This window comes from Phyllobates terribilis, unplaced genomic scaffold, assembly GCF_046119375.1.
Source record: "Phyllobates terribilis strain yellow unplaced genomic scaffold, ASM4611937v1 Scaffold_5__5_contigs__length_657084704, whole genome shotgun sequence".
NCBI lineage: Eukaryota > Metazoa > Chordata > Amphibia > Anura > Dendrobatidae > Phyllobates > Phyllobates terribilis.
The window spans coordinates 404,449,921-404,472,111 of record NW_027362765.1 but is presented as its reverse complement, the minus strand read 5'-3'; the positions used below and the strand labels follow the sequence as shown (position 1 = coordinate 404,472,111).

The 22,191-nt window shown below is 43.0% G+C and overlaps 1 protein-coding gene across 2 annotated transcripts in view; it reads right to left on the bottom strand.

The window, feature by feature from the left end:
• Window positions 1-22,191, bottom strand: part of MGMT (O-6-methylguanine-DNA methyltransferase) — a 508,938-nt gene that overhangs the window by 411,982 nt on the left and 74,765 nt on the right. For both annotated transcript variants that reach the window (XM_073685066.1, XM_073685067.1), the window contains one exon: window positions 8,975-9,108. In XM_073685066.1, coding sequence (XP_073541167.1) covers window positions 8,975-9,108 — 134 coding nt within the window. The remainder of the gene's footprint in view (window positions 1-8,974; window positions 9,109-22,191) is intronic.

The window sequence follows — 22,191 nt, the reverse complement described above, 5'->3', positions numbered from 1 at the left end:
AGTTATAGATATTACACAAATCACTCACGGAGTACCTTAAAGGCGTATATCAGATAAAGCAAGTAATCACCTATCTACAGTATAGACGATGACTACCAGATCTTGGGTTCCAATGATGAAACGCTTATTGAACACCAGAATAGGTAAATTTTTATGAAAATCTAGGTAAAATGTTAGAATAAGTTATAGATATTAAACACACATGGTCTCCAAAAACAGTGAATGGTAGAGTGTCTTAAATGTGCATTCTAGCTCCAGCAAGTTATCACATATCTACAGTTATATAGGTTTACAACTAGATCTTTGGGCTTCTAAAAGTCTTAGTGTATGTGCACATAACATCTTTTTCAGGTGGATTCTGCCGCAGAAAATGCGTGAAAAACCTATCAGAAAACGCTCAAAAGAATGAAGATCTGCATTTCTATGTAAAAACGGTTGGCTGGGAACATGCTCAAGCTTTGGAACGTCTTTTAAGTGCTTCCAGATTCCAAAACTGCCAAGTGGTTAAAAGAAGTGACCTTAATTCTTCGAAGACGCTCTAAGTTTTATAATGCAAGTCAATGGGAAAGATCAAAAGCCTGGATGTCTTCTGGAGGGTTTTGCCATTGTTTTTGCTTAAAAAACACACTAGTTCTTTCTTCATTATAGTGAAAAAAAATGACTGCAAAAAAGACGTCACAAGAACCGTAGAAAAAACTTCAAAAAATACCCAGCTGCCAAATCATCAGAAATCAACTGAAATGGAATAAATGGGTTAATTCTGCACCACCAGTAGATCAAGGATGGAGGATAGAAGAGGTGAACAGGTGCGATTTATTTGTCAATGCGTTTTGAAGTTCAAAACTTCTTCATCAGGACAAACCACAATGTCCTAATGAAGACGTTTTGAACTTCGAAACATGTTGATAAATAAATCAAATTTCTGGATACCGCGTCTATCCTCCATCCTTGATCTACTGGTGGCGCACAATTAACCCTTTTATTCCATTTCAGTTGTTTTCAGTGGTGGGTCTGCAGCAGCCTTGAGTCTTTTGGTGGTTGTGGTCACACAACCTTAACAGGTGAGTACCATTAACTTTGGTCTCCCCACTGTAACTTGGGAAAAAACCCTATTGAGCTTATTGTTATTCCAATTTTCTTGACTTCAAAGCATTCAGAAAAATGCTCAGGAAACAACTGAAAAAATGATACAAAAGACACGTCGAGAAAAAAAAAACAGTCTCCTGAAGCATCTTCTGCTTGAAAACCTCGGTGGGTTCACCAGAGTTTAAAAGACTTTGTGGCACCTGATGAAGCCACTTCCAGTTGGTTTCTCCATTAGGATCTATTTTTTTTTTTTTTTTTATTTCCCCCAAAAGTATTTTATTATATTTATTAAATATCAATCAAATCTTTACCATACTGTACAGACTTTATTACATCCCGCTCGAAATCCTAGTTTTCCTAAAGCACTTAAGGAAAAAAATAAAATAAAAAAGTACTTATGATGTGAACCACCATGCTGGCTTTTTTTTTTTATATATATATTTCGGCTATCTCTAGAGTTGTTTGAAGCAAGTATTTTTCATTTCTGACAGAATAATGCATTTGCATTCTGTCTTTTTAAAGACCCTTTTTGTGGCTCAGGACTTTTGAGGCCTACAGGCAATCATCTCACGTCAGAACCCCAAACCGTAATGATTATTCCTTAAAAGTGCATTAATATAACTGTTCCATATTCATTTTTAAGAGTTCTTCCATTTTCTTTTAAGATAGATTCCTTTTTTACTGTCACTAGACTGACAGAAACAGCTCCTTGAAAAATACTCCCATGAATAAATGGTTAAAATAGATCATTTCGTTTGAATGTATCATAATGTATCCAGCATTAATATTTTTTTATTATATGAAATACTGCCAGCCACCAAAAAGGAAAAGTCCTTGACCAAAATATCTCAGGATATTAAACTGAGAAATGATCTACTGATGCAAATCATTAAATCTATTTGCATTTGCTTACTGAACCCTATCAAAGAAATTAAACTACATACAGTAGGAACGAAATCTGCTTCGGCATGGTTAAAAGGAGACATCTTGGAGGTTCCTGAGATCTATGTTATTAATTTTTCCCACTATCAATCATTAACAAGTAAAATATTTTACTGCTTGAAAAGTTTTAATAAATAGGGGAAAAAAATTAAATAGGTATCTAACAGTCTGAATACAACCTGCGCTCACTATGGAAATGAATTTACAATTTGTAGCTAACCATTCATAGTTTACATTTTACCTAAATTTTTAAGATAGTGACCAGGTATACTGTAAAGCCATGTGTAGGACCCCTATACGGGAGCACAGCCTATGGATCCATATTACCGTCCTTCAGTCACTCAGGTCCGCCATAATGAGATATGCATCTGTAAAAAATTGGGGTAACACAACGGTACGGTATCGGAGCTCATACCAGACTTTGGCAGCCTAATATAGATCTATACAAAGTGGATCCATTATACGGGTGTATGCATGAGCCCTGAAATATAACATGTGGTGGTACCCCGCATCACTATATGTTGAAGTTAGTGGGAGGGGAAAGAGTTCCCATCTATATTAAAAAGTATATACATGTTGTTTCTTCAACCCTTAAAGGGGTTATCCAGGGCTTATTAATTTTACTATGGGCTTAAAAACAAACAGGCGGGTAATTGTTGACTACCTGCTTGTTCTACCCGGCGTTGGGACAGGGCTGTCATTGAACGCTCCTGCTGGCCATTCAGCTGCTCAACATCAACAGAGAAGCTCTTCCTCTTCCGGGCTGCTCTGTCAACAGGACGTGAGTGGCGACGTCATGCTAAGTGTCTGCTGGCTCCCCGCAGTTGTGCAACAGGGAGCCAGCAGTCAATCAGCATGACAACGACAGGTAAGCCCAGTCACCAGAGTGGAAAACTAGCCACTGCTCCATCAACGTGACATCAGCAAAAGCCGCTGAATCGCCGGCAGGAGCGGTCTGTGACGGCAAGGATCTGTGCTAGGCACAACAGACTGGTAGATATTAAAAAAAATAAACTGGTAGGTAGTTGCTATTAGCCTTAAAACGGTTTTGGATAAACCCTTTAATAAATGTATTTACCGGGAAAGACAAGTTGATAGGGTCCAACCAGTGGAACTCCCACAGATCCTAGGAACGGGGGTCTTAAGAGTCCCCAGTGTGAACAGGCTGGCAGTATGCAAATAGCTTCTTTAAAGATATAGAGAACAGGAGGTCTCTAGTGCCACCAATTAGAGCGAGCAATCCTAGAATTTAATATTGACCCTTTAAAGAGCTTTGTTATATGTCTTAAGGGTATAAAGCCAAACCAAAACCTTCTCCAAAGAAAAAAGACCTCCATTTGCACACAGCCGTTTCAAGGTTCTTGCCCCTCGTCAGATTAAAATAGGAAACTCTTTGGTTGAGCGATAGGCCTTTGGTGTAGATCTGGTGGGGGGGTACAATTTCTTCTTGATGAAAGTTCCAAGTTGGCTTAAGAAGACTTCTAGGTCATGCAATGATCCCTGGGAACATGGTATGAAATTAGTCTCTTCAAGAAAGAAAAGAATAAGGTCTCTAGTGCCACCTATAGGCGGTAGCAATCCTAGAAGTCAGTGGTAGTGGTAGTACACGTGCGTGATCACTGCTATATTCACTCTCTATGGGACTCATGCAGATAGCACTCACATGGGACCTTGGGACCCTCTGTTCTCATGATCGATGGGGATCATATATTTTTCACCTGGGAACATAAATTTTAAAGGTTGGAAAAATGGGATCCAAAGGCCATAAATGTTTTAGATTTTTAGATGGGAATATCCTATTAAAGAAACCTCAGGCTTGAACAACGGTCTACAAAATTTCACAAATAAAAGGAACATGAAACAGCGAGTGGAAATACTTTATACCAATTTTGAACTGCTTGATATTATTTTCTCCATTTGTGTCTTTAATTAACCAACACCAATGGAACAGGCTGTTCTATTAAAGGGAACCTGTCAATGCATTTTCGCATAAAGAAGTAGTAGTATGGCCGTAAACCCACTTGTCCACCAATAAAATTGTTACCTCTTTTATAGAGATTCTTTGAGCCAGTCATGTAAAATCTAGTGTAGAACCCAAAAGCAAATCAATCTGGAAGTGCATTGGGGGTGTGACAATGCACTTGGAAGGCAGACATTCAGTGCATTAACTCACCCCCAGTGCACTTCCAACCTGGTTAGCATTTGATTTTTATACACACATACTATGACACTTATTTCTGATAATTTTGCTACAAGCTTCCACTATAGGATTTGAAGAAAAAAATGCATATACAAAATGTTAAGGAAGAAAAACACTTGAAATTCATGGTGATTTTTTTTAACAAACATTTAAAATTCAGGGGAAAAAAGGGGTGTGAAGAAGTAAGTACTAACTTCTAAGGCTTTTTTTCACATGGCCTTTTTTGCCAATCGATATGAAGAACCGCTTTATATAAGTCAAAAAGAAACAACATATCGATTCATGAAGTGTTTCTGCTTATAAAAAAACACTTAAAATTTGATAACTGAATCAGTGGAAGCAGAAAAAAAAAACGCTCCATACACAAAAAATATGATTGAAAAAAAGCCCTAAAACTTGTTTTTTTGACGTGGATTTTCATGGCAAAAACTCTGTGTCCAGCACCCTAAAACTGTACTCAAGATTGCATTGAAAATGTAAGGTCACAAGTCTGACAATGGAGTGAAGATACCACTGTTTCCAAAGACAATTAGCAGAATATTAAAACCAGCTTAATTTGCAAATAGAAAACAAGTTTCGGTTACTTTTTACATAAAATAAAGGCTCAAATTCAATTATAAAAAGTAACTGAAGAAAAAAAAAAAAAACACTAATTTTACACGCACGGCAAAAATAACTGTTATATGACTAGAAGAAAAAAAAATAATAAAATGAAAAAAAGAGTGGGGAAAAAAAAAAAATCTGTCTTTCAAACAATAAAACACAATGTTACACTGGCATCGGCTGTGTTTTTAAAACAGTAGAGGAACAAGCTGAATGCGTGCTTCACTGGCTGGAGGGCTTAGCAGCTTTTCATTTGTGAGCGCTGAAGAGGGGCTCCCCTGTGTCCCAAACAAAAGATACGCTGTGAGAGAACACTCTGAACGCTTCACCTGCTGGAGCCAACGAGAAAAACTAAGACTGTTCTCTGGCACCAGCCGGCATACAAAAAAGTACACACACACACATATATATATATATATATATTTATATCTTTTTTTTTCACTATAGCAATATTGTCTCGGAAACTTTTGATATATTCAAAGAAATACGCTCGAGATCTCCAGCATCACATTTTTTTTTTTTTTTCTTTTGACACGGAGAAAGCCTGAAAATTATAACTCCGGTGATTAGCATGCTAAGTGTGGCTTCGTGCATTCAGGTTCTGCACCCGAAACACTCTTCTACTCTTGATACTTGAAAGAAAATAACATAATAAATTTTAGAAAACTTTTTTTTTTTTTTTAAATTTTGCAGATATGTAAGACGGGTTGAAGTGTCTTGCTATTGCACAAAAAAAAAAAATTAAGAAATATGTCAATGTGAAAAATAAAAAATAAATCCTAAAAAAGTAAAAAAAAAAAAAGAAAAAAATATATATAAGATAAAATAATAATACTAATAGTAATAATAATATACCTCATTATTATTTAACATGATTAAAAAAAAAAAAATATATATATATATATATATATATATATATAGATGGATAGATAGATATAATAAAAATATATATATATAATATAATGATAATAAAAAAATAAAAAAGTATGAAATAATAAAAAATTAAATAATAACGAAAAAATAATAATTAAAATATAATAATAATAATAATAATAATAAATAATATCTAATATAGTCTGAGGGTAACTGTGACAGCCCACCACTTTATTCTTAGGCTGCGTCCAGACGACAATATATATATATATGCCCGAACCAACCACAGGTGAACTGATCCACACGTACAGACTAATATCATATACAAGACTGAAAGTTCCAGTTAGGAAACCCATGGTCAGTCTGGGCATTTTGAAATACGGCTGGCTGGACCCCAACGACCTACAATAAATCTGTAATTTTAGAAATTCAGCACAACGATTGACTGATGCGGTCGTATGTCCACAACAGTTTTGTGTCAAACAAAAACAGCACCCGGCAGAGAAAGGAAAATGTGTTTTTGTGCATCTTTGAAACTGATTTTTTTTCTAAAGTGATAGCAGGTAGAGCAGAATTTTTCTCATGCAGAACATGAGCTTTCATTTGTTTCTACACAGAACTAATAAGAATAATACAAAATAAATACAATGTGTGTACATGATAATTATACACAAGAATAGTATGCAGTACCCCGGCTTCCCCTAGTGGAGCGTGCAAGCTGCCACAATTCTATCATTTCACTATAAGTGGAGATTTGAAGCTCTGTATCAGAAAATAATGCATTTCTTAAACAATAAAGATAGATTTAAAAAACAAATAAATAAGTACATGGCATCCTGAAATTTTCTTAAACCCCTCCACATTTTCTTAAACCCCTCCACAAGTGACAATCTAATTTAGACCTGTATGCCAAAGCAATTTTTTTTCCAATTTTTTCATTGTTGCATACCAAGAGCTACAATTTTTGCACAGCTGTATGAAAACTTCTTCCAGGATGAGTAGTATTTTTTTTTTTTACATCATTATTTTTGGAGGGCATACAATGGTGTTTACATGACACATTTATAACTGTACAACGATATTAAATTTATAGAAATTTTTATCTTTTTTTATTACTGCACAATCAAGGTACTTTTAATAAAAGAATTTGCCCCATGCGGCGACGTTCCCAAGATGAGCTTTTGGTGAGTTTTTGATGTTGAAGATTTTCGGCACCATTTCTGCACCTATTATGTAAATTAGGTTCCTTCCGTTTTTTCATTGCGTTTTGAAGGCTTTTTTGACGCTGCGGTTTATTGATACAGTCATATGCAGATTACAAGCGTTCTTGAGGAGTTTCCAATGCGGAAACGCACTAAGGACGCGTGTATGTTTTTTCCCTGTGGATTTTCCGGCATCTAATGTAAGTCTATGGGAAAAATCGACACCTAAAACTCAGAGCAGCTGTAAGAGAAATTGACATGCTGCGAATTTGAAATTCACACCGCAGGTCAGTTTTCACTGAGTAAAAAAAAAAAAAAAAGAAGCACAGTGAGCATGAGATTCCTATAAATCCCATCCACTTTGCTGGAACTCAAAGATGCTGCGTTTTTGACACAGAAAAAATACACCGAGTCAAAAACTCACGAAAAAATCATCACTGGCACACAGCCTTAATAGTTGTCCATCTTTAGGAACTATTTTTTTTCTTACTTACCTGAAAATTATTTTTTTTGATTGGGTTTAACTAAAAAAAATGGCACCATTTTCCTTCTATAGCCTCTGTGTTGCACCTATGATGGCATCTATTGCTGCCAACAGAATGAGTTAATTGAGAATCTGTCAGTAAGCTCGTTCTGACAGTCCAGTGGAAGAGTTTAGAACTCTTTTTTATTTTTTTAGCATCTATCAACTGATTTATTAAAACAGACCACATCAAAGTTGAATGCACTGGGAGACAAAGTGCAGTTAAAAGCCAAGCAGTGCAACATTTGTTAAAGGGGTACTCTGGGGATATAAAAAAATATTATAATGGTCATACCTTCATAAACTATTACGATAACATAAATAGTGCTGTGTCCCACCCTCACACTACCTGTAATTTTGTGTGACGCTGCAGCTGCTCCTCACTGCTCCCCCTCCTTATGGGATGTTATGTCACACATCAGGGGGCTTGGTCAGCTCCTGATACTATCTGCTTGCATATGGTCCGATATTAGGGGCGTGATGTGGGCATGGCCAGCCCCCTGATAATATTGGACCACATATAAGCAGATAGTATAAAGGGACAGACCGCTACTAGCAGGGGGCAGGCCATGTCCACATCGCGCCCCCAATATTGAGCCACATACAAGTAGATAGTATCAGGGGGTAGGTTGCTACTAGCAAAGAGAAGATCACGTCCCCAATATCGGACCACATACAATTAGATAGTTTCAGGAGCTGGCTGCTGCTACTAGCAGGGGACCGACCACGCCCCCGATGTGTGATGTAACATCCCATAAGGGAGAGGGAGCAGTGAGGAGCAGCTGCAGTGTCACATAAAATTACAGGTAGTGTGATGGTGGAAAACAGAACTATTCATGTTATCCTCATAGTTTATGAAGGTATGGTCATTACAATAACATTTTACCTCTCTGGAAAACCCCTTTAAGGGTAACAAAATTGCAAAAATTATTTTTTGCTCCCAGTACATGTAGAAGGAGCTATCTCCTCTGATACCACATAGATGCCTTAGTTGCTGGTGACCATGGCATCTAAGAAGTTAAAAGACCGATATCTGTCACTGAACATTCAAGCACCTGGAAAAAGGTGCACGGTTTAGACTAGGCCACTATAAAAATCATATGGGCAACACGTGGTGGAGAGCTGGTGCAGAAGGGTTAGTACTGTTACTTTGCAGCTCTGGGTTCTGGGTTCAAATCCCACCAAGGACAACATCTGCAAGGAGTTTGTATGTTCTCCCATGTTTGTGTGGGTTTCCTCTGGGTTCTCCGGTTTCCTCCCACATTCCAAACACATACTGATAGGGAATATAGATTGTGAGCCCCAATGGGGACAGTGATGATGATGTCTGTAAAGTGCTGTGGAATTAATGGTGCTATATAAGGGAGTAAAATAAACAAATAAATATAAGCAGTCACCATGGTGTGAACTGTGCTTTAAAGACAGGAATGAATGCATCTGGATCTAATCAGTGTTGGAGATCATTTGGTAAATAGGCAAAAGATATCAGTAACCAGAAAGTGCACATAAGCTTAAAAACACCACAGTAAAAAAGTAAAACCTTACCCTGATTCAGGGGCATCAAAATTCAGCAGTTTAATATCATGTATCCCCAGTTGACAGCCCGATATCTGAATCTCCCCCACAGGGCTCTTTACCAGCATCTCTTCCATTTTACAATTTCCATTTCCTAGCGCCATCTAGAATAAAAAATGTATAAAACAATATGTTAAAAGTTTTAGGGTATTTTGTTTTTTTTAGAAAGTATGATCAACTTTAAAAAATGACATATGGGTGAGAACATGATAACACAACTAATCAGTAAGTTGAATTAGCTTAGTCCTCAGTTATGGCTGTTGTAATCTAGCATAAGAAAAGAAAGGAGAGGAGCTTAGAAATAACTATGTCTGCATAAGTAAACCAGGACAGAATGGTGCTTGGGTGTCTGCAGGACACTTTTAATAATAACTACAAAGAGGAAGAGCTGAAATAATCACGTGTTTTGTCTCTAGATGCGAAGCACAGAAGGCCGGCATGAGCTACCATGACTCTTCTCTGTTCGGTGTGACCTCAGCCTCAACAACCTTGAAATAAGGAGCCATTTCAGTAGTTCCAACGCTTTGGTTATCAGACCTGTTGGCAAGTTCCCTGGTGTTTTTTTCCTCTTCGTCTTCTGTAGATTTTTTGTGCTTGATCCAAACTTCCCGACTAGGCTTGGATTGTGAATATACATGTATTAGTCCTGTCCTGATCTTGTCTTCTGCAACCCTAAGTCATCTCCTGGCCCATTACCTAACATGATCCTTGTGACTTCTTCTTATACTTAAAGACATGCCACAAATATCTGGCATAAATACGATGTTCTCCTGAATCTTTTGTTCCTGTGCTTCTCCGTTCCTGAGATACGGCCTCCTCTTTTCTATATGTAAATCTCATCTTGTTAGTCAAGCTGGAGTGGCCTTCAACTCTTCTCTTGGTGACCACATCCATTTGGCTAAAAACACAAGTCATGTATAAGTAATAGGGGGCCGTAACTGAGGAACGGAGAGATGCAGGATCAAAACTATCACCAGCTTCAGGAGAATAGCAGCATTTACACCAGGTAATAAAATGATTACATATTTATGTCAACTGACAGTTCCTCTTTAACCCGCTACAAGCTACCTGGACATTTTCTGGAAACTATCTGTTGGGCTGACCAGTTGAGGTGGATCCTCTAAGCCCCAGGTCTGAGTGGGCACATGGATACCAGGCATTGTTGAACTTGCAGAAAGCTGGAAAAACGACTTGAACATACAGGGATCTCAACCGCGGCAGGATGGATGAAGTGGAACCCAACAAGAAGAAAGCAAGTAAAGAGTATGCACAGAAGGTGGAGAACACATAAAACATAGCAGTCTAGAGACTCAATCCCAAGACACAGGTGTGTGTATCAATGGGCCTTAAATAGGTCTAGGGAGATGAGGTCATTGATCCATGCCGGGCAACCTGAAAAACCTGAAGTGGAGAATATAGGGAGGTGGACCCAGAAGAAGGGAGCAAAGCCCGGAATACCAATAGTATAGTGTTTAACACTATCCTGGGACCCATGTGAGTTTTCCACCTGTAAAGTCTGCACCTCCTGACAGTTAAGAAAGGGACAATACCTTAAACTGTATTTCAGGCTCTCAATGCCAAGCCAATATCTATTCTCGGTGATTAAATGTTAATACTGGTCCATTTCCATCAAGAGTGATTAGTGCTATTTCCTTGTTGCACAAGTATGCATTCCTTGACACTGCGTGGGACTGATGCATCCAGTCGTTGAGCTCAGCGGTTCTTTCGATGTAGATGGCACGAGTCGCTGAATTCAGTGACTGGCTGCAGAAGTGATGAGCACTGTCGATATAATGTCACAATGGAAACCAAAACACAGAGACCAAAGAAGTGGTGGAGAGCTGGTGCAGGAGGATGAATACCATTTGATTAGTCATTTTAGCTGCCTGCAAGAATTTGGGGTCCACTTTGCTAAACGTGGAGATCTTTAAACTAATCTGACTCCAAAGACGACATCTGCAAGGAGTTTGTATGTTCTACCTGTGTTTGTGAGGGTTTCCTCCGGGTGCTCTGGTTTCCTCCCACACTCCACAAGACATACAGATAGGGAACATAGATTGTGAGCCCCAATGGGGACAATGATGAGGTGGTCTGTAGATACGATGGCGCTATATAAGCAAATAAAATAAATTAGGGGCGTTGCTGAATAAAGTTTCTAGAAATCAACTGACGACTTGGAAAGTGTCACGGGTGTGTCAGAAGTGACAGACAGTCCCCCTGCAGTTGGTTGCAGGAGATCTCTTCGTTTGACATTACAGACATCTTCTTGAAGCGGTCTCTCTAGGACCCAGCGGCTACCTTCCTCTGCCTAATTAACACCTTGGCCTGGGTGTATAAATATATGCTGTGTGCCAGAGGGAGGTGCCAACAACATTCACATTATCCCTTGTGAAGGCTTGAGCAAGAGCTCTACTTCTACCTCTCTGGTGCTACAGGACATGTGCGCATTTGTCTGGAGTCGTCTAAAGCTAAGTGATTTTCCCTTGTTTGCCCCCTCTTGTTGTCTGTAGTGGTCAGTGGGGATCGACTAGCGCTCATCTCCCTTCCTTAGCCAGGGCCCAACGCCAGGGAAAGACAGGGCGAGGTACGCGTGCGGCGACTGGTGAAGAACCAATATAGGGACGTTAGTGGAGACAGGGTGAGATTAGATCTACCTAGGAGGTCTCCACTCTCCACTTTCCCTAAAGTCTGGGCTTCCTTTCCCTTTTCCCTTTGTGTTTCACTAAGTCTTTTCTTCACCTTGCGTGACATTATCGCCGGCCAAGCACATTTTGAAAAGAAACAAAACTGACACTTTGGGTTTTTTCTTTTCTGTGTTTGCTTTTAGGGCGTGGACTTTTTTTTTTCTTTTCTCCTTTAGCATGGTTTCAGTTGCAGAGCTCGCAAAGCAGCTGCGCGGTCTGTCTCTGGAGGTGAATGACCTCCGTTGTGAGGTTCAGCAACTATATCAGTAACTACAGGTCGCCAATGTGGGGGTGTCTCTGCAGGTAGGCCTGTCCAGCCTGAACCCCTGGACAGGTTTTCAGGAGGTAGGGCCAAGTTTTTTGTATTCAAGGAGGCCAGCAAACTGTATTTTAAAGTTCGTCCCTACTCCTCTGGAAATGAGGAAAAATGGGTTGGAATTGTGATCTCTTTATTGCAGGGAGATCCTCAATCATGGGCGTTTACTTTATCACAAGATTCGGTTTGTCTCCAATCTGTTGGGGTTTTTTTTTGGGGCTCTTGCCCTCATCTATGATGACCCTGACCGAGTCGCCTTGGCTGAGCCTAGACTAGGTTGCCTTCAGCAGGGGAATCGGTCAGTGGAGACGTACAGTTCTGAACTCCGTACATGGGCAATGGATTCTAAATGGAACGTCTCAACCCTAGGCAAGCCAGATGGTCCCTGTTTTTTACTAGGTTCAACTTTGTTGTCACTTTTTGCCCAGGGGTCAAAAATGTCAAGGCTGACGCTTTGTCCCGGAGCTTCCCTGGTGGTGGTGACCATGAGAACGCTGCCCCTATATTACAGAAGGGGGTAGTCATTTCGGCATTATATCCTGAACTGGAGGGTAAGGTGTTGGAGGCTCAGGGGGATGTCCCTGCCTCCTGCCCTCCAGGAAGGTTATTTGTACCATCCAATCTGCACTGTAAGGTTATTAAAGAACATCATAACTCTGTGCTTGCTGGTCATCCAGGTGGTAAGGCAACCATAGACCTCCTCTCTCATTGTTTTTGGTGGCCGGGGTTGCATCGGGCTGTGATTGAACACGTAGCTGCTTGTTGTATTTGCATGCGTTCTAAGGTTTCGCATACCCATCCACCTGGTACTCTTCTTCCGCTACCTATCCCTACTAGGCCATGGACACATTTGTCCAAGGATTTTATTACTGACCTACCGGTTTCTGTAGACAAAATGGTGGTTTTGGTGGTAGTAGATAGGTTCAGTAAAATGGTTCACTTCGTTGCATTACATGCACTTCCAAATGCCAAGACACTTGCTCAGGTGTTCATAAATGAGACTGTGAAGCTTCACGGGGTTCCCTCCAATGTGGTGTGTAACGGGTCTGGGAGGCGGAACCTCTGAGCAACTATACAAGGTGGCGGTCCTTGTAAGGAAGCGGGTGGCTCCCGGGGAAGACGGGCAGGTAGTCACGGCAAGTGACAGGGACAGTCTCTGGGTAGAAGGGCAGGTAGTCACGGCAAGTGACAGGGACAGTCTCTGGGTAGAAGGACAGCAGGCAGGTGGCTGGTGAGCGCTCCCAGGTGAGCGGGCGAGAGTCTTTGGACAGGCAGGTGGTCACGGCAAGTGACGGCAGAGCCTCCAGGTAGGCTAGCAGGCAGGTAGCAGGTGAGCGGGCAAGAGTCTCTGGACGGGCAGGTGGTCACAGCAAGTGACGGCAGAGCCTCCAGGTAGGCTAGCAGGCAGGTAGCAGGTGAGCGCTCCCAGGTGAGCAGGCAAGAGTCTCTGGACAGGCAGGTGGTCACGGCAAGTGACGGCAGAGCCTCCAGGTAGGCTAGCAGGCAGGTAGCAGGTGAGCGCTCCCAGGTGAGCGGGCAAGAGTCTCTGGACGGGCAGGTGGTCACGGCAAGTGATGGCGGAGCCTCCAGGTAGGCTAGCAGACAGGTAGCAGGTGAGCGCTCCCAGGTGAGAGGGCAGGCTGGTCCATAGACAGACTGACAGGTGTCGGAAGGCAGACCGTCGGACCGCAGGCTTGCAAGCAGGTAAACGGATATCAGGCAGGTATCAAGCAGGGATCTGGCAGGTGACTGGCAGGTAACAAGCAGGAATCTGGCAGGTGACTGGCAGGTAACTGGTAACTGGACCTGAGGCCTGAAGCAGAGTGAAGGCTTTGCAACAACATTGCTCGGGCACCTCCATTTTGGAGGAGGTGCCTTATATATGGTGAGGTCCTCCGGCCATTGGCCGGGGACTCCTTAGGACGGCGCGCGCGGCCCCTTTAAGAGAGGGGAAGCGCGCGCGCGCCCTAAGCACAGTGGTCGGGAAGCAGCGCGCGCTGCCAGCAGAGCGGGAGGAGGACGCCGGGCACGGAGTGGAGAGGTGAGGGGAACAGCGTCCCTGCCTAGCAGGAGGCAGGGACGCCGACGCTACATGGTGTCAGATCGGGGGACCCAGTTTGTTTCCAAGCTCTGGAAGGTATTCTGTTCTCGACTGGGGGTGCAGCTGTACTTTTCCTCTGCCTTCCACCCTCAGTCGAATGGACAGACCGAGCGTGTCAACCAGAATTTGGATCCTACTTCAAGTGTTTTGTCTCCGAAAATCAGGAGGATTGGGCATCCTACTTACCGCTGGCAGAATTTGCCATTAATAATCATCGACAAGAATCCACTGGCAGGTCACCATTCTTCGGTGCATATGGTTACCACCCACAATTTGGTACCTTTAGTGCAGGAGGAGCTTCGGGAGTTCCCGAGGAGGAACGGTTTGCTTCGTCGCTCTCCTCGTATGGCGGGGTGTTCTGGGTAATTTAAAGATAATGGGAGACAGGTATAAACGTATGGCTGACAGAAAACACTTGCCAGGTCCGGACCTGAATGTGAATGACTTTGTGTGGTTGTCTACCAGGAATATAAGATTGAAAGTCCCTTCTTGGAAGCTGGGACCTAGGTTTATTGGTCCCTATAAAATAACCGCCGTCATTAACCCAACAGCGTTTCATCTTGAACTTCCTCAGGCCCTTAAGGTCCACAATGTGTTCCATAAGTCCTTACTCAAGAAGTATGTGGAAACTCTTGAGCCCTCACCTCTACCACCGCCCCCAGTAATGGTTGATGGTAATCTGGAGTTCCAGATTTCGAGGATTGTAGATTCTCGTTTCCAACGTCGTTCCCTACAATACTTGGTGCACTTGAAAGGCTATGGCCCAGAGGAGAGAATGTGGGTTTCAGCATCAGCGGTGAACGCTCCCAGGTTGGTTTGTTCATTCCACATCTCTTATCCTGGGAAACCTGGCCCTAAGTGTCCGGAGGCCACTCGCAGAGAGGGGGGGTACTGTCAAGGGTGTGTCAGAAGTGACAGTCGCCCTGCAGTTGGTTGCAAGAGATCTCTTCGTTTGGCATTACAGACATCTTCTTGAAGCTGTCTCTCTAGGACCCAGCAGCTACCTTCCTCTGGCTAATTAACACCCTGACCTGGGTGTATAAATATCTGCTGTGTGCCAGAGGAAGGTGCCGGCGATATTCATATTATTCTTTGTGAAGGCTTGAGCAAGAGCTCTACTTCAACCTCTCTAGTGCTAGAGGACGTGTGTGCATTTGTCTGGAGTCGTCTAAAAGCTAAGCGATTTTCCCTTGTTTGTTCCCCCTTGTTGTCTGTAGTGGTCAGTGGGGATCGACTAGCGCTCATCACCTCCCTTCCCTAGCCAGGGCCCAACGCCAGGGAAAGACAGGGCGAGGTACGTGTACGGCGAATGGTGAAGAACCAATATAGGGACGTTAGTGGAGACAGGGTGAGATTAGATCTACCTAGGAGGTCTCCACTACCCCTTTCCCTAGAGTCTGGGCTGGGCTTCCTTTCCCTCTTCCCTTTGTGTTGCACTAAATCTTTCCTACACCTTGCGTGACAGAAAGAATTCAAGAACGTCCGCTTTCACTTCCGCTCAATTCTTACTAAAGGAGTGTGAACTCTCTGGTAGTTAGCATTGCACCACCCTCCATTCGATGGTGCTAACTGGCTCAGATTTCCGCAGTCAGTCCAGGCATTGCGGTCCGTGCTTGGACCGATTTGCACGATGTATGCATGAGCCCTAAGGCATCTTATCCAAAATGCAGTACGCTCCCGACTTCTGACCTCAATTTTAACTAACGCAGAGCTGAAATCGCATGCATAGAAGGAGGGCATAACATTTTTGTTTTGCCTTCTAGGACGGAAAGGCTTGTTTTTTCTTTTTCTCTACGACCTTGGAGTCAATTCTTCAACCCATTTTCTTAAAATAGTGCCCTTCCTTAGAATAAGGGAGATCTGCTCAGGTTATCATCTAACAGAAAAATACCTGGGCATTCGTTTTTGAAATACCTATTGTAGGGATTTACGCTCTCAGGTAGGCATTAGGTAGCGTTCACAGAGGCACTAAATTGTGGTGTCAAAACAATGTGACATTTATTTCCACAGGTTGCACAGCACCGAAAAACAAAACCATAAATACTAAATCCCTAGTCTTTGCCAGGCGCTAATTAACAAAATAGACCCTGACCACTCATACATGGCTGTGCATGTCCCAGTTCGGTCAAACAAAGCGGCTATTGTCCATAGCAACCACTGATACTTGCGGCTCTCTGCACACGGCCTGTGCAGTCTCTTCTCACAGAGAGATTCTGGCTTGTCTCTCTCTCCGGCTCCAATACAATCCACTCTGGTCAGCTCCCCCAGCAGACTCCACACACTGCTCTGTTCCCCAGCTCACAGAACACCCAGTGAACCCATTTCCTGGTTCTAGTAAAGTTAGGCAGATGCATCTAATTAATCCCTGCTGACCTATGATTAAACCCTGTCCTTTGCTATACCATGTAACAACCACATGTGCTGTCCCTATTTTAAGTAGACCCCTAACTTTACCAAAAATTGCATCTGCCTGTTTGTTCAGAACTTTAGATTTTTTTATTTTTACAGCACCAAACAACCAGGTATGAAAGAATCTTACAAGGAAGACAATATTTTATGTGTGGAAAAGAGAAAAAGTATTAAATCCATTTTCGCAACGTAATTGCCCATTGGCTAAAATTCAGGCAGGTTTTGTACTAATGCCGAATTGGGTAATACAAAAAGGTGAGAACTATAAAGGTCTTCGAGCCTCTCCGCATCAGCCCTAACCCCGATATGCAATCAAATAATAAGCGCTTCTAACAAGATTTCACAGCAATTGTGGCACATACAATACAAGGAACATTTCCATAAAGCCATAGTAGTGGGATGTGCCCTTAAGGGTTTTTCAGAGGATTCTGCTCTTATACAATTATGCAGCCACGTTGCGTGCCCAACAGCCAATGTCACAGACATAGTGGAAGCAGTCGCATGGCAGGATAGCAGAGCCAGATGAAGAGCCAATGTCTTTTGCTAAGATCATAGCGGTTTAATCAGTACCAATTTTACCTAAAGCTAAAAGCTATTCATATTAATTGACTACAGTAGAGGAATTGATTTTCATGGCAAATTAAGGATCATTTGCAAAATAAAATGCATTTTTGTTTCGTCTCTTTCATCCCTCGTTTTCACAGGAATCGGGATTAGAGAATTAATCTTTTGACACCGTTTTAATGGCGGCTTCAGAATTGCCCTCAATGAGAATTTCAAATATAGGAGAAGAAAAAAAAAAAAGCTAAAGAAACTCGGGTACAACAATTAAATCCCTTTAAAAGAAAAGAAGAAAAAAAAAGAGGTTATCTTGTAACTGAATTTTAAATAAGAGCTTTCTCTCCATACAGAATGTAGAAGAGGAAAAAAAAAAAATATGTATTACAACTCTCAAGTTTCTAGTATGGTGACCAGCGGGGGCTGAGAGTTGTGCGCTTAGTTTTGTACAATGCAAATCAGATGTACTATATATGCAAATCAAGAAACACTGCACTCAATTAAGTATAAGGGACTTTCATGTCTTCCAGTGCCTTAATCCTAAATAAGAGAATGGAGAATGAAACCGCCGACCAGAATTGTCCTCTAATTGACTAGATCTGCATTGTGGAATTTGATTTAATGAACTCTTTAAACAATTCCGGCGAGTTCAACCCAGAAAATAATAGTATCACTGTCCCCGGCATTTATACATGCCTGTTCTAACCAGTAATCTGAAATTATAGGAGAGAACGTTATCCGAGGAGCCCTCTGGTGTCGTTCTTTGGACTTGTTGGACTTGCAAAAACCAAAGACGTGTATCTAAATGATGCAAGGTGCAAAGTGACCGATTAATAAGAGGCTTGCCCAAATTTATGTTAATAAGGCTAAAAGTTTTAAATATTCGCAATTAATTATTCCTGCTTTTTGTCAGTAAATAGAAACATTCAGTTTGCACCTAGTGGCAGAAACCCAGTCCTAATTATGTTCTACTGAGACAGTGTGATGATCATTACAATTAAAGGGGTTGTCCACCACTCAAATATCTTTAGGATGTGACATCCATATCAAATTGATGCAGGTCCAACAATGATCAGCTGCTTTAAGGTCCAAATACAGTCCGATGTTAAACAGTGTACAGAGGCAGAACAGCGCCACACACTGCAGAGTGGCCATTCTCTGGTACTGCAGCTCAGCTCCCATTGATATAAAAATAGACAGCCACTACATAGTGTACAGAGTTTTAGCTTTGTAAATGGCTTACTTCTTGGTTACAGTAGGAATGTGAAACATTTGATTGGTGGGGGTGTCAGACCCCCTGCCAGGCAAGGTGTGAGAAAGACTAAGTGCAACACGAAGGGAAGAAAGGGAGGAAGCCCAAACACTAGGGAAAGGGGGAGTGTAGATCCCCAGGCAGATCTAATAACACCCTGCCTACCCTACCGTCCCTATATAGGTTCCACACCTATTGCCGAGCAGGACCCTAAACCCCGTATATCCCTAGAGCTTGGCCCTTGATAGGGAGGGGAAGGGGTGAGCACTGGTCAGGCCCCACTACAAACTAAAGACAACAAGGTAGACAAACAAAGGGGATTAACTTAGCTTGAGCAGACACCAGAGGAGTAACGCCAACTGTCCTCCAAGGACACTAGAGAAGAAGCCCGCCAACAGCTAGTGTTCCAAGCATGCACAAAAGAACACAGAAGTATCACCGGCAATTGCCTAGAGCAAACAGAGTTTTTAACTCCCATACAAGGATGTGACAAATCAGCAGAAAGAGGGAGGTCGCCGCTGGGTGTTAAAGGAAGAAGGATTAAGAAGGTGTCTGCAATGCCAAGCGCAATGACCTTCTACAGCCAGATCCAGAGAGAATGTCTCTTACCTCTGACACACTCGTGACACCCCCCTCCAAATTAGCATTGATCAGGATAGATTCTGAATATCTAAATCCTGGAGAGCCACTTTAAAGGGGTTGTCCACTACATGAGCTATGGTAAACTCACAGCATTACCACAATTCTTAGCTTTGATTCATGTTTCCCTATGAGAAATAAAGTTACAAGGAACCCTGTAGCCATTGCAAAAAAACAAATTCAACCTTGTTGGATGTTTGCAAATTTTACATTGCTTCCAATTTTATTTCCTATAAATCCCTCTGCAAGTTTCAATAATGCAAAAAGCTATTGTCAATGGACAGAAGGGGGATAAGTCACTGCCAGTCATCTCCGGTCCGGCGGCAGCTGCCCGTGGAAACGTGGAAGCAATTCTAATACTAATGAAAGGGAATTATGACCACCTCTCCCCTAACAGAGGCCCATACTGAAAACAGATGCAGAGTGCATTGGTGGGGCCCGCACCTACTATATGTGAGGAGAATATCACTTTGAAGGGATTGTCTAATCTAGTTAAATGGGTAAAATTACAAAATACCTGTAAAAAACAAGACATTTTGCAATTTACATGTTGTTAAAAATCCTCTCCGTTCTCAAGAATTTTAATTCTATAGTTTAGTGCTCATTGCCTCTGTCACCGACCACCTCTGAAGTCTGTAACAGGTGGTCGGTTTCCTAAGCTACAAGTGCAGTGCATTCAAGCTCTTTGTTTTACAGTTTACAAGCGCTGCTCTGAAGCTTTATCACTGTTTCCAGCCAGCTTCAGTCACTCTGCGCTCCCCTGATGCTGCAAAGGCAAAGCTGACTCTGCTTGCAACATGGGAGAGAGCATAGTTTGGACCAGTGGCGTGAACATTCAGCTTGTCCGAACTGTCAATCTTCAGGAGTACTCTGTCCTGCCCGACAAGCAGAAGGTTGAAAGGCTGAAAGGTAACGAAGCAGTTCAGTCAGAAGGCAGGGGAGCAGTGCAGACAGAAGGCAGGGGAGCAGTGCAGTCGGAAGGCAGGGGAGCAGTGCAGACAGAAGGCAGGGGAGCAGTGCAGACGGAAGGCAGGGGAGCAGTGCAGACGGAAAGCAGGGGAGCAGTGCAGACAGAAGGCAGGGGAGCAGTGCAGACGGAAGGCAGGGGAGCAGTGCAGACGGAAGGCAGGGGAGCAGTGCAGACGGAAGGCAGGGGAGCAGTGCAGACGGAAGGCAGGGGAGCAGTGCAGACGGAAGGCAGGGGAGCAGTGCAGACGGAAGGCAGGGGAGCAGTGCAGACGGAAGGCAGGGGAGCAGTGCAGACGGAAGGCAGGGGAGCAGTGCAGACGGAAGGCAGGGGAGCAGTGCAGTCGGAAGGCAGGGGAGCAGTGCAGTCGGAAGGCAGGGGAGCAGTGCAGTCGGAAGGCAGGGGAGCAGTGCAGTCGGAAGGCAGGGGAGCAGTGCAGTCGGAAGGCAGGGGAGCAGTGCAGACGGAAGGCAGGGGAGCAGTGCAGACGGAAGGCAGGGGAGCAGTGCAGACGGAAGGCAGGGGAGCAGTGCAGACGGAAGGCAGGGGAGCAGTGCAGACGGAAGGCAGGGGAGCAGTGCAGACGGAAGGCAGGGGAGCAGTGCAGACGGAAGGCAGGGGAGCAGTGCAGACGGAAGGCAGGGGAGCAGTGCAGTCGGAAGGCAGGGGAGCAGTGCAGTCGGAAGGCAGGGGAGCAGTGCAGTCGGAAGGCAGGGGAGCAGTGCAGTCGGAAGGCAGGGGAGCAGTGCAGTCGGAAGGCAGGGGAGCAGTGCAGTCGGAAGGCAGGGGAGCAGTTCAGTCGGAAGGCAAGGGAGCAGTGCAGTCGGAAGGCAAGGGAGCAGTGCAGTCGGAAGGCAGGGGAGCAGTGCAGACGGAAGGCAGGGGAGCAGTGCAGTCGGAAGGCAGGGGAGCAGTGCAGTCGGAAGGCAGGGGAGCAGTGCAGTCGGAAGGTAGGGGAGCAGTGCAGTCGGAAGGCAAGGGAGCAGTGCAGTCGGAAGGCAAGGGAGCAGTGCAGTCGGAAGGCAAGGGAGCAGTGCAGTCGGACGGCAAGGGAGCAGTGTGCTCCTGAAGGTAGAAGGTGAGAAAAACCCCTTTAAGTCATTGGAAAAAAAATCAGCTGATCCCAGGTTTGAGTAAGATCCTGGTAAGAATTGCTAAGATTAACTAAGGTGCAAAGCAACAATGATTCTCAAATTTTTCCTCCAGTAAAGTATTTCAGCAGCTGCTCTCTTCTCCCTTCCATCTTAGAAGTAATACAATTAGCAGAGCGGATCATACATGATTATGGCCAAAGTGGACATTATAAAGCGTAATATCACATATGTCATATGGTTCAACGTCCATTCAATGGACTGTATCTTTACTGACACCATATTCAGCATATACATGGAAACAAGAGGCATAAAGAGCGAAGAAACAAAATAAAACTAAAATCAAATACAAATATCTACAAATTTTTGTTGGGTTTTTGTGTTACAATGTTGCTTCCCTTATAATTTCAATTCACGGCGCAAAAAAAGGATGTGTGAGGTCTTCCCATCAGGCAGCGCTAGCATTTCAAAAATAATATATTTTACCACTAAGTCTGAAAACTTCCCTTTCTCATACAGCTGACAAAATATATAAACGGTACATCTGGTCTTGTAGTTACCAGGATGGTTAACGTATTTTCGTGTGTTTGGCAGTAAGCAGCTCTAAATGATATTGCAGATTAGGTTGTATTTGGCTTTGCTGCACAGTGTTCGTTATTGCTATTAAACAGCACTGCAATCCAAAACCTATGTAAAAACACGGATTATTAAAAAATAGTTTTTGCAATTTTAGGATCTTTTAAGGTTATTTTTTTAACATAATTTAATCTGAGAAATTTATTTTCTTCTGTCTGCCCAACTGTTCCGTTCTGAACCATCCGGCCAGAAGAGAAAACACAAAGAGCAGATCCAAGGCCAGTATTACTGATATGTTATGCTATTAGGGTCCCAGGAGGACCACACAGTCCAGGGAAGCTGTTAGAGCCCCAATGAGCCTCAGTGGCTACTAGGATTCATGCTTAAAGAGAATCCGTCTGCAGGTTTTTGCCATTTAATCTGAGTGCAGAATAACATAGGGCAAGAGTGCCTGATTCCAGCGATGTCTCACTTATTAGGCTGTATGCTCTAGTTTTAATACAATCAGTGTTTTATCAGCAGGAAATAATCACTACATGACTATGACTCACGTGCACGGCAGTCCAGCTAATCTGTGTAACCCCACCCCCACCA